Source organism: Oncorhynchus mykiss, chromosome 17, assembly GCF_013265735.2.
Source record: "Oncorhynchus mykiss isolate Arlee chromosome 17, USDA_OmykA_1.1, whole genome shotgun sequence".
In the NCBI taxonomy this organism is placed as follows: domain Eukaryota; kingdom Metazoa; phylum Chordata; class Actinopteri; order Salmoniformes; family Salmonidae; genus Oncorhynchus; species Oncorhynchus mykiss.
In genome coordinates, this window is record NC_048581.1 from 14,371,098 (window position 1) to 14,387,965 (window position 16,868).

The window sequence follows — 16,868 nt, forward strand, 5'->3', positions numbered from 1 at the left end:
CAATGAATGGCGACTCCTTACCAATCCGCGTAAAGATTAGGCTCGTTGATTCACTTATGGGCGGGGTTTGTGGTCTCCGGTGCCCAGTTGCATCATTTTCCAGAGTAATAAGTAAGTGGAGCCAAAATATAGGTCAAGTTCAATGCCATATGCACATTGTAGAAGTAGGTTATGTTTATTTTGTGCCAATATGTAAACCACTTGACTTCCAGTGCCACCATATATAACCGATAGAAAGTGTGGGACTAATGAAATCAATTGAACGAGCTGTTGAGAAGAAGAGGGCTATGAGTGCACTGTGAATGTGTTATAAATGAATAAAGTAGGTTATAGTAAAGTCGTTCAATGAGTTGGGGCCACCTCTCTTCTTCTTTTCTTCTTAATCTGCATTGATCTCAAAACCTGGACAGTCGGTGAAAACAATACGACGAATGGGGACAGAAAGCTTTGTTAGACTACTGAGACACTGTCATAGACGGAAGCTACATCTGTAGGACCATATGCAGCGACACAAAAAGGAACTAGCACATTCCGTGCATAACAGACTCCCCAACCCAACCCTGTCACCTGAGCTTCCCCCCAGCAACCTCTCCCCTCTCCCCCTTCAACCCAGGTCAACAGCTTGATGATCCCCGAGAACATTGCCCCCGTCTTCCCCGTCTTTTCCAAACTGCATACATTCAGACCATGTGTGGGTCTAGACTAGCCTGGTTTCCATTCTCTATTCAGCTATTACATTCCACTCCTGCTACCACCGGAGTAGCAATGAGATTAATGTCAGCTACAAAGACTGGTACCCAGACTAGAGCTAGACTCCTGACGGAGCGGATTATCCAGGAATCTAAGAGATGCAGAATTCCCTGCCTGCCAGACATTCTCGGAATGCTGGACACTCTGAAGTTCCATGAAGGGGACTTAGTTCACAGGAATCATAGGACAGGAAATTCTCAAAAAGCCTCAAAAAGCCAAATATTACCAATAGAATTAACATCATATATTTCCTGTTTTTCTGTCTGATCTGAACTGGGAGGGGAGGGGAGGGGAGGGGAGGGGAGGGGAGGGGGGAAGAGAGGAGACCTGACGAGACACAGAGGGGATTCTATTTCAATCAAAAGTTCAGGTCAAATCTAAGTTTTCCTAATTGATTTGAACAGAATTGCAAATCAAGAAACACACAGCCACCATTTGCTAGTGAGACAGTAGAATATTAAAAGGGATATGTGATTGGTCGGCTTCAACGTTTTCCCTTCCTGGATCCCTGGGTACTTGCTGTCTGTCTGGGTAATTTGACGAAGACCCTTAAAATTAGACATAGGCTCAACCACTGTGTGTCCCCACTTTAATGAGCGCTATGTCCCCTGTCTGTCTGAATACATTCATTAACGGTGTTCTGTCTTTCTTGTGTTCGTTCTAAAATGACTCCAAAGTCTCTGGTAGATAAAAACTGTGCTTCCATTTTTTCCTAGTCAAGTGTGTTTGGGGCTCTGTGCTGAACTGAACTATGGAGCAGTCCTGGGTTCAATTAGTATTTTAAATCTTTGCTCTAGCCTGCCTGGAGTGCCAGATAGGTGGGGTTTACAGTGTTGTAAACTATTCTATTCATCCATTAAGCCAGGCAAGCTCAATCAAGCACAGATCAAGTATTTGAAATGATTTCAAATAGTATTTGAACCCATGCTTCGGACGGAGTGAGAAAAGAAGAATGCCCTGCAGTGGAATACTGTTCATACCAGCAGAAGCTATATATACACATCAGAATGCACGGCCAAGGGGGGTTCCGTTCCAACTATCCCAGCTGTTACCCTCTCTGTCAGTTGTACAGGATGAGAATGAAGTAGTCAGCTATACCCTAGGTAGAGGTACAGCGACCATATAGGTACAGCGACCATATAAATCAAGCGTCTCAGAGTAGGAGTGTTGATCTAGGATCAGTTTAGCCTTTTAGATCACAATCATTTAGTTTATATGGACAAGGGGGACTTGATCCTAGATCAGCACTCAATGCCCATTCCCAAATCTACCCCTTGTCACTAGGATGGGGTCTGAAACCTGTGGCCCAGGGCCATTTTCGTCCCGACACCTGATTTATTGCGGTCCCACTGGTGGTGTCAAAACTAGCCTCTCTCTCTCTCAGAGTATTTGAATATATTTAATGGTGAGGAAATATAAATATTTTAGGGAGCCAAGAAGAGATTGTAGCTGGCAGAAAGAACATCTGTGGCAAAATTAATGGTTCAAAATCACTCAATGTGATCTCTCAAACACTCAAACATAGTTGTTTTCTCCTTCCAACTAATCTTGAAAAGTGTCTGAATGAAAAACGTATTGATTTGTGCCTTCCAGCCCCCCCCCCCCCTCTATCTTTCTCCCCCCCCCCCCCCCTGCTCTCTCTCCTCTCACAAGTCAATTTAACACCGACTGCCTTGGCACTATCTATTCCCCTGCGTGAGTACTGAGGCGTGACAACACTCATTCGCTCTTTTTCTGAAAAAGAAATCCTCAGAGATTTATTAAAAATACCACAGACTGCCTGAATCAGTTTTGATTTGCAGAGGGGAGGGGGGCATCTAGGCGAGGCGTGGACCACACACACACACACACACACACACACACACACACACACTGCTTGTCGGGTGTAGAGATACGCATAGCTAATAACACAGGCAGACAAGTTCACTCCAGGGCACTCATCTGTCTCTCTCTCTCTCAGATGGAGGAGCACAGAATGGAGAGAGAGAGCGATGGAGGGAGGAGAGGGGGAGAAGAGGGCAGGAGGGCGTGCAGAATGGAGAGAGAGAGATGAAGGAGGGAGGAGAGGGAGAGAAGAGAAGAGGGCAGGAGGGAACGCAGAATGGAGAGAGAGACAGATGGAGGGAGGAGAGGGGGAGAAGAGGGCAGGAGGGAGCGCAGAATGGAGAGAGAGAGATGGAGCGAGGAGAGGGGGAGAAGAGGGCAGGAGGGAGCGCAGAATGGAGAGAGAGAGATGGAGGGAGGAGAGGGGGAGAAGAGGGCAGGAAGAAGCGCAGAATGGAGAGATGGGAGAGAGATGGAGGGAGGAGAGGGAGAGAAGAGAAGAGGGCAGGAGGGAGCGCAGAATGGAGAGAGAGAGATGGAGGGAGGAGAGGGGGAGAAGAGGGCACAAGCCACAAGATGTTCTGCGAAATGTAAATTTCTCAGTCTATGGTTCCTGTTCCACCGTAGGGCTATCTCTCTCCCTGCACGGGGGAATTACAAATGGTGGCCGCCGGATGAAAAACTACAACACAAAAGAGAGAGACAGCCAACAGGTTGTGTAATACTTGTCATTCAGAGCACAGCCATGTTAGAAAGGTCTTGTGCAATCTGGTATCCTTGGGACGTCCCTACCCCCATTGAAGTTGACATTTAAAATGGTTGAGGTAAAGGTTAAGAGTAGGTTTAGGATTAGGGTTTGGTTAGGGTTAGGGTTAGGGTAGGGGTTAAGGTTAGGGTTAGGGTTTAGGGTAGGGGTTAAGGTTAAGGTAAGGGTAGGGGGGTTAAGGTTAAGGTTAAGAGTAGGTTAAGGATTAGGTTAAGGTTAGGGTAAGGGTAGGGGTTAAGGTTAAGGTTAAGGTTAGGGTTTGGTTAGGGTTAAGGTTAGGGTTAGGGTTTAGGTTAGGGTTAAGGTTAAGGTAAGGGTAGGGGTTAAGGTTAGGGTTTAGGGTAGGTTTAGGATTAGGGTTTGGTTAGGGTTTAGGGTAGGGGTTAAGGTTAAGGTTAGGGTTTAGGGTAGGGGTTAAGGTTAGGTTAAGGTTAGGGTTTAGGGTAGGGGTTAAGGTTAAGGTTAAGGTTAGGGTTAGGGTTTAGGGTAGGGGTTAAGGTTAAGGTTAAGGTTAGGGTTAGGGTAGGGGTTAAGGTTAAGGTTAAGGTTAAGGTTAGGGTTTAGGGTAAGGGTTAAGGTTAAGGTTAAGGTTTAGATCTGGGTTTGGATGCCAGTTGGTCAGGGATATAGGCCTAATAATAAACCCACAACCTATCACCACGCAGTGTTGAGTGACTGACAGTTAGGACAGTGAGTGACATCATCAATGTGGGCCCAGGGGCCGTTCCAGATTTGTCATGACAACGAGCCAGCCTGCGTACCTAATGTTACCCTATCCTGGTCAAAAGTAGTGCACTAAATAGGGAGTAGGGTCCCATTTAGGCTGCAGGCCCAGTATGAATACATACCCTCTATAGTCCCTCTGGCAGGAGAGGCAGGAACCTCATGATGGTTAGGATGGACACCTGTCCACACAGATCACTCTCACAGTGTGTGTGTGTGTGTGTGTGTGTGTGTGTGTGTGTGTGATGGGCGGATTTGATCTCTATGGACTGCTAACCTGAGTCCCCCCAAACCTCCCACCCTCCCTCACCTCATCCCCCTCTCTCTCTCACATTCTCTTACTCCCTCATCCTTTTCTCCCTCCCTCTCTCCCTCCCTCTCTCCCTCCCTCCCTCCCTCCCTCCCTCCCTCCCTCCCTCCCTCCCTCCCTCCCTCCCTCCCTCCATCCATCCATCTTCAAACTCCATCTGTCTGTAATAGATTCCCTAGCAGGAGGAGGTGAGCAGCAGAATGCACAGAGAGAGAGCCGAGCGAAGGAACAGCAGAGGAGAGGGAGAAGGGGATGGCGGTAGAGGAGAGGGAGAAGGGGGTGGCGGTAGAGGAGAGGGAGAAGGGGGAAGTAGAGGAGAGGGAGAAGGGGGAAGTAGAGGAGAGGGAGAAGGGGATGGCGGTAGAGGAGAGGGAGAAGGGGGTGGCGGTAGAGGAGAGGGAGAAGGGGGTGGCGGTAGAGGAGAGGAGGAGGTAGAGGAGAGGGAGAAGGGGGTGGTGGTAGAGGAGAGGGAGAAGGGGGAAGTAGAGGAGAGGGAGAAGGGGGTGACGGTAGAGGAGAGGGAGAAGGGGGTGACGGTAGAGGAGAGGGAGAAGGGGGAAGTAGAGGAGAGGGAGAAGGGGGTGACGGTAGAGGAGAGGGAGAAGGGGGTGACGGTAGAGGAGAGGGAGAAGGGGGTGGCGGTAGAGGAGAGGAGGAGGTAGAGGAGAGGGAGAAGGGGGTGGCGGTAGAGGAGAGGGAGAAGGGGGAAGTAGAGGAGAGGGAGAAGGGGGTGGCGGTAGAGGAGAGGGAGAAGGGGGTGGCGGTAGATGAGAGGGAGAAGGGGGTGGCGGTAGAGGAGAGGAGGAGGTAGAGGAGAGGGAGAAGGGGGTGGCGGTAGAGGAGAGGGAGAAGGGGGTGGCGGTAGAGGAGAGGAGGAGGTAGAGGAGAGGGAGAAGGGGGTGGCGGTAGAGGAGAGGGAGAAGGGGGAAGTAGAGGAGAGGGAGAAGGGGGTGGCGGTAGAGGAGAGGGAGAAGGGGGTGGCGGTAGAGGAGAGGGAGAAGGGGTGGCGGTAGAGGAGAGGGAGAAAGGGGAAGTAGAGGAGAGGGAGAAGGGGGTGGCGGTAGAGGAGAGGAGGAGGTAGAGTAGAGGGAGAAGGGGGTGGCGGTAGAGGAGAGGGAGAAGGGGGAAGTAGAGGAGAGGGAGAAGGGGGTGGCGGTAGAGGAGAGGGAGAAGGGGTAGAGGAGAGGGAGAAGGGGAGAAGGGGGCGGCGGTAGAGGAGAGGGAGAAGGGGGTGGCGGTAGAGGAGAGGGAGAAGGGGGTGGCGGTAGAGGAGAGGGAGAAGGGGGTGGCGGTAGAGGAGAGGGAGAAGGGGGTGGCGGTAGAGGAGAGGGAGAAGGGGGTGGCGGTAGAGGAGAGGGAGAAGGGGGTGGCGGTATAGGAGAGGGAGAAGGGGGTGGCGGTAGAGGAGAGGGAGAAGGGGGTGGCGGTAGAGGAGAGGGAGAAGGGGGTGGCGGTAGAGGAGAGGGAGAAGGGGGTGGCGGTAGAGGAGAGGAGGAGGTAGAGGAGAGGGAGAAGGGGGTGGCGGTAGAGGAGAGGGAGAAGGGGGAAGTAGAGGAGAGGGAGAAGGGGGTGGCGGTAGAGGAGAGGGAGAAGGGGGTGGCGGTAGAGGAGAGGGAGAAGGGGTGGCGGTAGAGGAGAGGGAGAAAGGGGAAGTAGAGGAGAGGGAGAAGGGGGTGGCGGTAGAGGAGAGGAGGAGGTAGAGTAGAGGGAGAAGGGGGTGGCGGTAGAGGAGAGGGAGAAGGGGGAAGTAGAGGAGAGGGAGAAGGGGGTGGCAGTAGAGGAGAGGGAGAAGGGGTAGAGGAGAGGGAGAAGGGGAGAAGGGGGCGGCGGTAGAGGAGAGGGAGAAGGGGGTGGCGGTAGAGGAGAGGGAGAAGGGGGTGGCGGTAGAGGAGAGGGAGAAGGGGGTGGCGGTAGAGGAGAGGGAGAAGGGGGAAGTAGAGGAGAGGGAGAAGGGGTTGGCGGTAGAGGAGAGGGAGAAGGGGATGGCGGTAGAGGAGAGGGAGAAGGGGGTGGCGGTAGAGGAGAGGGAGAAGGGGGTGGCGGTAGAGGAGAGGGAGAAGGGGGTGGCGGTAGAGGAGAGGGAGAAGGGGGAAGTAGAGGAGAGGGAGAAGGGGGAAGTAGAGGAGAGGGAGAAGGGGGTGGCGGTAGAGGAGAGGGAGAAGGGGGTGGCGGTAGAGGAGAGGGAGAAGGGGGTGGCGGTAGAGGAGAGGGAGAAGGGGGTGGCGGTAGAGGAGAGGGAGAAGGGGGAAGTAGAGGAGAGGGAGAAGGGGGAAGTAGAGGAGAGGGAGAAGGGGGTGGCGGTAGAGGAGAGGGAGAAGGGGGAAGTAGAGGAGAGGGAGAAGGGGGAAGTAGAGGAGAGGGAGAAGGGGGAAGTAGAGGAGAGGGAGAAGGGGGAAGTAGAGGAGAGGGAGAAGGGAGAAGTAGAGGAGAGGGAGAAGGGAGAAGTAGAGGAGAGGGAGAAGGGGGAAGTAGAGGAGAGGGAGAAGGGGGAAGTAGAGGAGAGGGAGAAGGGGGAAGTAGAGGAGAGGGAGAAGAGACGGGAAAAAGATTATCTGTACCACATAGTGTTTGTGCACTGAGGCTGTTATCACACACACACACATACACACTCCACACATACACACACACACCACACATATACACACACCACACATATACACACACCACACACATACACACACCACACACATACACACTCCACACACATACACACACATCCACACTCCACACTCATACACACTCCACACACTCATACACACTCCACACATACACACACACCACACATATACACACACCACACATATACACACACCACACACATACACACACCACACACATACACACTCCACACACATACACACTCCACACACATACACACTCCACACATACACACACACCACACATATACACATACCACACATATACACACACCACACACATACACACTCCACACACATACACACTCCACACATACACATACATCACACATATACACACTCCACACACATACACACTCCACACACATACACTCCACACATACACACACACCACACATATACACACTCCACACACATACACACTCCACACACATACACACTCCACACACATACACACTCCACACACATACACACCACACATACACACCACGCATACACACACACCACACATATACACACACCACACACATACACACACCACACACACAGACACACACCCCCCCCCCACACACACACACACACACACCACACACATGTTTAGTACTGTACAATACAAGATATCTACAAAGTCTTAGAGTGATGGTATCAATCCCCAATTATATAACTTTATTTATAGATGCAAAATCAACACACAGATGTATCACAAAAGGTTTCAAATCTCCCCAAAATCCTGGATTTTTCCATGTTATTCCAATTCTAATTTATTCAATTTACAAAACTTGGTAGTATAACATAACTTAATAGCACTCACATTAGACACAAACAAGTAAACAGACAGTATTCTGACACAACACAACGGAACTGCAAACTGGGTTCTGAAATCGTCATGGAGATGGTCGGTAGGGTGTTTATGGGATTGATAACTTCCTGTCGTGCCTGACAACGGGACTAAGACACCCTGAGCCTGGATTAGACACTGCAGAAGAGGAGGATGAGACACAGTTAGAGAGGAGAGGAGGAAAGGAAAGGAAAGGAAAGGAGAGGAGGAAGAAAGGAGAGGAGAGGAGGAAAGGAAAGGAGAGGAGAGGAGAGGAGAGGAGAGGAGAGGAGAGGAGAGGAGAGGAGAGGAGGAATAAAGGAAGAAGAGAGAAAGACACAGAGGGGGGCAGAGAGACAGAGAGAGAGAGAAAGAGAGAGAGAGAGAGAGAGAGAGAGAGAGAGAGAGAGAGAGACAGTAAGAGACAGAGAGAGAGACAGAGAGAGAGACAGAGAGAGGGTGGGGGACTCAATGTAAATGTGCAGACCCCAGTGAGAGTGTGATAAGCTGGTCAGATTCTGTGCTGTTCCTCTCCTTCTGGTTCTGCTGACAGAGAAGCCCCAACCAGCTGGCTGCTACAGAGGCCACACTCTCCCCTCACACCCCAGGAAGAGAGGGGGGGTTCTGGGGGTAGAGGGGCAGGGGGTGGCTGGTACTGGGGAAACGGAGAGTGGAGTGTGTCATGGGTTGGTGAAGTAGAGCTACTCTCTCAAATCTTCCACCCAGATAGAGTGGTGGTAGTCTGGGCTCGAGGGGCAGGGAGTTGGTGGGGGAGGCAGCATAATAGGGATTTAGCTAGAGATTGCAATGGTGTGGTCTGGTAGGGTGTGTTAGGCTAGTCAGAAGGAGAGGAGAGGGATTGTGTTAGTCAGTGATGTCATGTTTAGTGATGTCATCCATCCCCCATCATATCTAGAGTGGTGTGAGAGGGGTCAGTCACTGAGTGTCACCCGAATGGGGTGTCGTAGCAGGGTTAGCTGGCTGTTATGTGCATAAACACTGAATAAGAATATTTTATATCTCAATGGTTACATGGTTGTGAGATATAAGCCCATCATTAAAAGAGGGTGACACATTCATGCAAGTAGGTGATGTACTCAATCAAAAGCCTTAATGGCCTTGTTCTGTTATAATCTCCACCCGGCACAGCCAGAAGAGGACTGACCCCTCATAGCCTGGTTCCTCTCTAGGTTTCTTCCTAGGTTCCTGCCTTTCTAGGGAGTTTTTCCTAGCCACCGTGCTTCTACATCTGCATCTTGCTGTTTGGGGTTTTAGGCTGAGTTTCTGTATAAACACTTTGTGACATCTGCTGATGTAAAAATGGCTTTATAAATAAAATGTGATGGATTGATGAATAGTCGACGCCCCTTTCTCTCTGACTCAGTGGTTACTCCTCCTCCTATTCTACACCTCACCAGTGGTTGGTGGGGGAAGACGAAGCATATTGTCTTTGTGTGAATGTTCACTTCTGGCTGTACAATAACGTTGTATCCCATTCTGTTCTGTTCCGTCCCATTCTGCTCTACACCCGTGGTTGCTGGGTTACGAAACGTATCCGTTGTGAGTACACCAGGTCGGCGACGTACAGCGCCAGGTTGACGAAGCTAAACACTGCAACGACCACCTTACTATCCCACGGACACCGGCCCCGCGGGCATGACGACGGGCGCTCTGGCGATCCGTACTTCCTGTCGAAGCAGAACACGGGCCAGACGACGGAGGCGCTGAGGTAGAGGAGAACCGCCAAGAGCGTGTAAACAACAACAAACCGGTCGAACGGTAACTTCAGACACCCGGTGCGACCGGACACGGTCAATATAACCACGACGGTCGTCATGGCGAAGCAGACGGCGTAGACGACCACGCAGTAAATCGTCGCTACGTGACGTGAATACTCGGTCCCGTTCGCCAGCGCTCCGAAGATAATGCACGCCACGAAGCCCTGGACGACCTTGAGGAGGCCGGAGACGGTTGCCATGTAGCCCACGACCCGGCCTGGTTTGGCCCGCGAGAGGATCACCTCGGCGCCGTAGGCCAGGGAGCCGGCGATGGAGCAGACAGTGACGGCGATGCGGAAGTTCCGGACCTCACAGCCTCCGTAGGGGCACTCTGCTCTGACAAAGTAGACTGGGTAAACCACCGAGGCTGTCACATACCTGGAGGAAGAGGAGAGGAAGAGGAGAGGAGGGGGATTGTGTTAGTCAGCGATGTCATGTTTAGTGATGTCATGTTAGTGATGTCACGGTTAGTCAGTGGTGTCATGGTGAGTCAGTGAAAGGCTATCCCATGTCTACTTTATGACATAATAATGTATGTCTAACACTTGTTTGTCTCATTTTGATGATGTTATGCATACATGATGACGTGTAACGATGATTATGGTGATGTCATACGTACATGAGGGTCGCCAGGGCGGCGAATGCCACCGTCAGGTTATCCCAGGAGACGGGCAGACAGGCGTGGAGACGGGTGGCGTCCAGGAAGAACACCACTGTCGTCATGCCGAAGCACGCGCACCACACCGCCATGCAGAACACGCCGTACGACCCTCCGCTGTAGCCCGCACTGTGGCTCACCATGGCGACCACTGAGCAGCCCAGGGCCAGCTGGGAGAGGCGGGCGGCGCCAAGCGAGGAGAAGACCGCTGCCTTGTTGAGGTACTGACCCCCCTGAGGGCTCATAGTCAGGAGTCAGGGTTCAGATGTCAGGGTTCAGAGATCAGGGGTCAGAGGTCAAGGGTTAGAGGTCAGAGGGGAGAGTTTGTGGGTTAAGGGGGTGTCTGTCCTATACTGGAGTAGGATGAAGTGGAAAACGTCACGACACAAAGCAAGTCGTGAATGTATCGACTCATGAACCAGGTGTGTTTGTGCGTGAGTGTGCGTGGTTGCTTCTCGCTCTGCTGTTTCTGCCGGGACGCTAGGGACTCTGGGTATTTTCTGGGTCTCTATTTATGTGTCGGCGACTCACGGTATGTCACAAAGAAAACAGGTCAGAACGCAGCCGTCCCTCGTGGGTGAAACGCTCTCTGGATCACGTGTGTGTAGAGAAGCTCGGACTGATCCACTGTTCAGACACATCTAAAGGACACACTCTTGTGTAGTCAGAATATCTTCTTGAGTCCAGATATTTCTCGTGTCCTTATATATATATATTTCTTCAGTCCTCTGATACGTATTTGAATCCTTAGAAAATTGACACATAATATATGTATTTCTTGAGTCTTTGAATACTGGACATTCATTAAAATCCAGTATTTACATCCAGCTGCTGAATTCAAAAGAGCCGGCCAACCTGTTCCTCTTCTGAGGACTCTTTCAGTCTCTGTCAGAGCTTATCTTCTCTTGGACGGAACAGGACAGTAAACATTCTCATCTGGGAGTTACCTTTGGGTTATCGTCATTTTGTCATAATCCCAGTATGTAATATCATGTAATGATCCAATATAATCCGGTCCAGTCACCTGGTTTGTCTTCCGATGGGCATGTTTGAAGTCCTTAGGTCCACGACCACACTTTGGCTCTCTGTGTGTCTGTCTGTTGCAGTACACACTCTCACTGACAACCAAGCCATGTGGCCCAAAAACCACCTCTCTCTCTCTCTCTCTCTCTCTCTCTCTCTCTCTCTCTCTCTCTCTCTCTCTCTCTCTCTCTCTCTCTCTCTCTCTCTCTCTCACTCTCTCTCTCTCCCTCTCTCTCTCTCTTTGAGGAGAAAGGGAGGTGGTCAGTCAGTCAGTCAGTCAGAGAAAGTTATTTAAATACAAGGGTTGGGCCGATGGATGTGTGTATGAGGGGGGTATGTGTGGTAAAGCATGCAGACACGTTCCAGACTCCAAGGAATGGAGAGAGATGACCAGGCTGACTATAAATAGAGAGACACATTCTACAAAGACATGAGGAGAGAGAGAGAGAGAGAGAGAGAGAGAGAGAGAGAGAGAGAGAGAGAGAGAGACAGTAAGAGACAGAGAGAGAGAGAGAGAGAGAGAGAGAGGGAGAGACAGAGAGAGACAGAGACAGAGAGAGACAGAGACAGAGAGACAGAGAGAGAGAGAGAGAGAGAGAGAGAGAGAGAGGTCACATGAACTTCATAGAATATTGTTACTTTTTCCTAGTAGGTATTGGGTATTGATCCCCAGCTTGATAACAGCCTCTTCATTATTACTATTCATTATTACTATTCATTATTACTATTCATTATTACTATTCATTATTACTATTCATTATTACTATTCATTATTAATATTCATTATTACTATTCATTATTACTATTCATTACTACTATTCATTATTACTATCCATTATTACTATTCATTATTACTATTCATTATTACTATTCGTTCCCCAGCCTCTCCACTTCCACTGTCACCTGACCAGAGGGGTTGGGTTAAATGCTGAAGACACATTTCAGTTGAATGCATTCAGTTGTACAACTGACTAGGTATCCCCCTTCCCTTTTCCGTTGGCGTGGCGTAGCAAGGAGTCTGGGTAGCCAGGGATCTAACAAGCAGCATGGACCATGATATTGAGCCTGTATAGGAACGAGGAAGGCAGAAAACCAGTGAAACGTGAATGACATATCCTCTCATTCACTGGTAAACACTGCCACCTAGAGGAGATCGGTGTAACTGTAATCATATTGTAGTCATGTCCCAAATGGAACCACACTCCTATATACTGTAGGGCGCTACTTTTGACCAGGGCACTATGAAACCCTGTGACCGTCTGTCACCAGAACCAAGGAGGTTCGGACTGAAACAAGGAGGGACTTCCTGGACTTGCCCAATAAGACATTCATTTGAGTTAATCGGTTGAAGAGCATTTAAAAACATGGTCCGTTGCCCTAATAAACAAGACCAATACAGGTGTTTGAAGCAGAAGCAGGCCAGACAGGAAGCGTTTCTTCGCAGGGTTTCCTCCAGGAACTCACAGCAGCAGGTTCTATACCTGGAACATACCATAACAGGGTTGTATTCACTAGGAAGCAAATAGGCCGAAACAGGGAGTAATGACCTGAACTTGTCCAATAAGAAACGCATGTTTTCATTTTCTGTTGCAAAACATCTTGCTAGAGTGTGCACTAATGAATGTGACCCAGGGTCATACATGTACCGAACGCCAACTTAGGTGTTTGAAGTTAATCCAAACTGAACAGGAGGGCTTTGGGACACATTACCCTCTGAAATACCCACAATCATCCTACTGAAAAAACACTCCTCCCACCTGAATACCACTCGCCCTCCACAGCAGGTGTGTACAGACTGCAGACCTCCTACCCCTGCGCCTCCTCCTTCTCTCCTCCACACCTCTCCCCTGTTATCTCACCCCTCCTCCACACCTCTCCCCTGTTCTCTCACCCCTCCTCCTCCTTCTCTCCTCCACACCTCTCCCCTGTTCTCTCACCCCTCCTCCTCCTTCTCTCCTCCACACCCCTCCCCTGTTCTCTTACCCCTCCTCCTCCTTCTCTCCTCCACACCTCTCCCCTGTTCTCTCACCCCTCCTCCTCCCCCTTCTCTCCTCCACACCCCTCCCCTGTTCTCTCACCCCTCCTTCTCTCCTCCACACCCATCCCTGTTCTCTTACCCCTCCTCCTCCTTCTCTCCTCCACACCCCTCCCCTGTTCTCTTACTCCTCCTCCTCCTTCTCTCCTCCACACCCCTCCCCTGTTCTCTTACCCCTCCTCCTCCTTTTCTCCTCCACACCCCTCCCCTGTTCTCTCACCCCTCCTCCTCCTTCTCTCCTCCACACCCCTCCCCTGTTCTCTTACCCCTCCTCCTCCTTCTCTCCTCCACACCTCTCCCCTGTTCTCTCACCCCTCCTCCTCCCCCTTCTCTCCTCCACACCCCTCCCCTGTTCTCTCACCCCTCCTTCTCTCCTCCACACCCATCCCTGTTCTCTTACCCCTCCTCCTCCTTCTCTCCTCCACACCTCTCCCCTGTTCTCTCACCCCTCCTCCTCCCCCTTCTCTCCTCCACACCCCTCCCCTGTTCTCTCACCCCTCCTTCTCTCCTCCACACCCCTCCCCTGTTCTCTCACCCCTCCTCCTCCTTCTCTCCTCCACACCCCTCCCCTGTTCTCTCACCCCTCCTTCTCTCCTCCACACCCCTCCCCTGTTCTCTCACCCCTCCTCCTCCTTCTCTCCTCCACACCCCTCCCCTGTTCTCTCACCCCTCCTCCTCTCCTCCACACCCCTCCCCTGTTCTCTCACCCCTCCTTCTCTCCTCCACACCTCTCCCCTGTTCTCTCACCCCTCCTCCTCCTTCTCTCCTCCACACCCCTCCCCTGTTCTCTCACCCCTCCTTCTCTCCTCCACACCCCTCCCCTGTTCTCTCACCCCTCCTCCTCCTTCTTTCCTCCACACCTCTCCCCTGTTCTCTCACCCCTCCTTCTCTCCTCCACACCCCTCCCCTGTTCTCTCACCCCTCCTCCTCCTTCTCTCCTCCACACCCCTCCCCTGTTCTCTCACCCCTCCTCCTCCTTCTCTCCTCCACACCCCTCCCCTGTTCTCTTACCCCTCCTCCTCCTTCTCTCCTCCACACCTCTCCCCTGTTCTCTCACCCCTCCTCCTCCTTCTCTCCTCCACACCCCTCCCCTGTTCTCTCACCCCTCCTCCTCTCCTCCACACCCATCCCTGTTCTCTTACCCATCCTCCTCCTTCTCTCCTCCACACGTCTCCCCTGTTCTCTTACCCCTCCTCCTCTCCTCCACACCCCTCCCCTGTTCTCTCACCCCTCCTCCTCTCCTCCACACCCATCCCTGTTCTCTCACCCCTCCTTCTCTCCTCCACACCCCTCCCCTGTTCTCTTACCCCTCCTCCTCTCCTCCACACCCCTCCCCTGTTCTCTCACCCCTCCTCCTCCTTCTCTCCTCCACACCCCTCCCCTGTTCTCTCACCCCTCCTCCTCTCCTCCACACCCATCCCTGTTCTCTTACCCCTCCTCCTCCTTCTCTCCTCCACACCCCTCCCCTGTTCTGTTACCCCTCCTCCTCCTTCTCTCCTCCACACACCTCCCCTGTTCTGTTACCCCTCCTCCACACCTCTCCCCTGTTCTCTTACCCCTCCTCCTCCTTCTCTCCTCCACTCCTCTCCCCTGTTATCTCACCCCTCCTCCTCCCCCTTCTCTCCTCTCCCCTGTTCTCTCACCTCTCCTCCTCCTTCTCTCCCCCATTAAAGACTGAGAGCAGTTGGAAGTAATCAGAACTCCTTGGGGTGTGTGTGTGTGTGTGTGTGTGTGTGTGTGTGTGTGTGTGTGTGTGTGTGTGTGTAAGAGAGCGCATGAGTGTGTGTAAGAGAGCGTATGAGTGTGTGTACCATACCAGAATGTCACCAATAGTCCAGGAAGGTACCTGAAAAATGTTCAGCCCTCTTAAACCCTCCTCCTCCCTCCCCCTCAATCTCTCTCTCATCTGCCTCCCCCTGCCACCAACCTCTCTCCTCCTCTGCTACAGAGCAGACACGAATAGAATGGAACACACCATCACCACACACTTGGTGTCCCCTTTAACACAATACCATATCACACACAGGTACAGATAGTCACACACACGCTGATGCTACCACAGTGGGCCATAAAGACAATTGTGTCAATAAAGTTTTTTCAAACAAACAACTGGACGTCACACCACAATGGCGGCCAGCACAACAGTGACAGTTCTGACTCCCAATGGAAGAAGACAAACCGTAAAAATCTCGCCAAACACACCTTTGCTACAGGTAGGTAGTAATAAAGCTGATTTCCTGCTCTCCCAGTCTGCGTTTAAAATAATTGTCTCCCTTTTCTAGGTTATGAAAACGAGAGTGATCTTTTCATGTCGGCTGAACAATGACTGTTCAGTTTAGCCTGCTCGTTTTTCTCTCTTTGTCTGCACAAAGTAAGTTGCTTTGCTAGTTAACTTGTTTAGCTGATAGATAACCAATACTTTGTATTTAGGTCCTCGAAGACGTCTGCAAGAAACATGGAATTAATCCTGACGACCACGGTTTAAAGTGAGTTGAGAGCTTTGTTGTTAGCCTAGCTAGCTAACTTGGTCTCTAGACGTGCTAACGTTAGCTGGCTAGCTCTGTGAACTGAAAGACTAGCTAGATATCCTCTTTATTACAACATTTTCCGTGGATGTTTTGTAGTGGTACCCAAATCATCAAACTGAACTATGATGAAGCTGTGATTGAGTGGAGGGGGAGGGATGGCTAGTCGTGTGTGCCCTCTGTCCGTGCCCTTTGTATACGGGGCTCAGGACACTGCTCTTTCACTAAAGCCTCATCCCTCCCTCTCTATCCATCCATCCCTTTGACAGATTTCAGAGGAACGTTCTGGACCTGTCGCTCCAGTGGAGGTTTGCCAGCGTGCCAAACAATGCCAAGCTGGAGGTGGTGACCAGCACCCGGAAACAGACAGGGACCGACAGCCCGGTGGGTGAAACTAGTGTGTGTGTGGCGTGCAGCATGACTTCACCATGTCCAGGAAACAGCATCCATTCTGCTACTTCTGCTTCATTATGGTCATAACAACATTACTGTTGCATTTGATAAAATGTTCCATGTTGCCCCTTTGGCTGTCAGAGTACCTGTCTCTCCACCCCCTCTCTCTTTATATACCTCTCTCTCTCCTTCTCTACCCTCTCTCTTTATATACCTCTCTCTCTCTTTCTCTACCCCTCTCTCTTTATATACCTCTCTCTCTCTCTCTCTCTCTCTCTCCTTCTCTACCCCTCTCTCTTTATATACCTCTCTTTCTCTCTCCTTCTCTACCCCTCTCTCTTTATATACCTCTCTCTCTCTCTCTCTCTCTCCTTCTCTACCCCTCTCTCTTTATATACCTCTCTCTCTCTCTCCTTCTCTACCCCTCTCTCTTTATATACCTCTCTCTCTCTCTCCTTCTCTACCCCTCTCTCTTTATATACCTCTCTCTCTCTCTCCTTCTCTACCCCTCTCTCTTTATATACCTCTCTCTCTCTCTCTCCTTCTCTACCCCTCTCTTTATATACCTCTCTCTCTCTCCTTCCCTACCCCTCTCTCTTTATATACCTC

General features: G+C 51.0%; 3 protein-coding genes across 3 annotated transcripts in view; 2 read left to right on the forward strand and 1 right to left on the reverse strand.

Annotated features, from left to right (window-relative positions):
* Positions 1–16,868, forward strand: part of LOC118940024 — a 1,007,326-nt gene that overhangs the window by 948,435 nt on the left and 42,023 nt on the right. The gene's annotated exons all lie outside the window — the stretch shown is intronic.
* LOC110493419 (myeloid-associated differentiation marker-like protein 2) lies at positions 8,192–11,474 on the reverse strand. The gene is made up of 2 exons (XM_021567675.2): positions 10,245–11,474; positions 8,192–10,003 (listed from the first exon to the last, which is right to left on the reverse strand). The coding sequence occupies exons 1-2, from the start codon at positions 10,526–10,528 to the stop codon at positions 9,370–9,372; spliced, it is 918 nt and encodes a 305-aa protein (XP_021423350.2). The 5' UTR covers positions 10,529–11,474; the 3' UTR covers positions 8,192–9,369.
* LOC110495144 (tether containing UBX domain for GLUT4-like) overlaps positions 15,274–16,868 on the forward strand; it is a 47,104-nt gene continuing 45,509 nt past the window's right edge. The window contains exons 1-3 of the mRNA XM_036948023.1: positions 15,274–15,554; positions 15,772–15,827; positions 16,136–16,250. Coding sequence (XP_036803918.1) covers positions 15,468–15,554; positions 15,772–15,827; positions 16,136–16,250 — 258 coding nt within the window. The 5' untranslated portion in view covers positions 15,274–15,467. The remainder of the gene's footprint in view (positions 15,555–15,771; positions 15,828–16,135; positions 16,251–16,868) is intronic.

Bases quoted from the DNA above. Each gene is read 5' to 3' on its own strand.
- LOC110493419 (XM_021567675.2), bottom strand. From the start codon at position 10,528: ATGAGCCCTCAGGGGGGTCAGTACCTCAACAAGGCAGCGGTCTTCTCC. The intron at 10,004-10,244 runs GTACGTATGACA...CTCTTCCTCCAG, and splicing joins GCCGCCCTGGCGACCCTCAT to GTATGTGACAGCCTCGGTGG.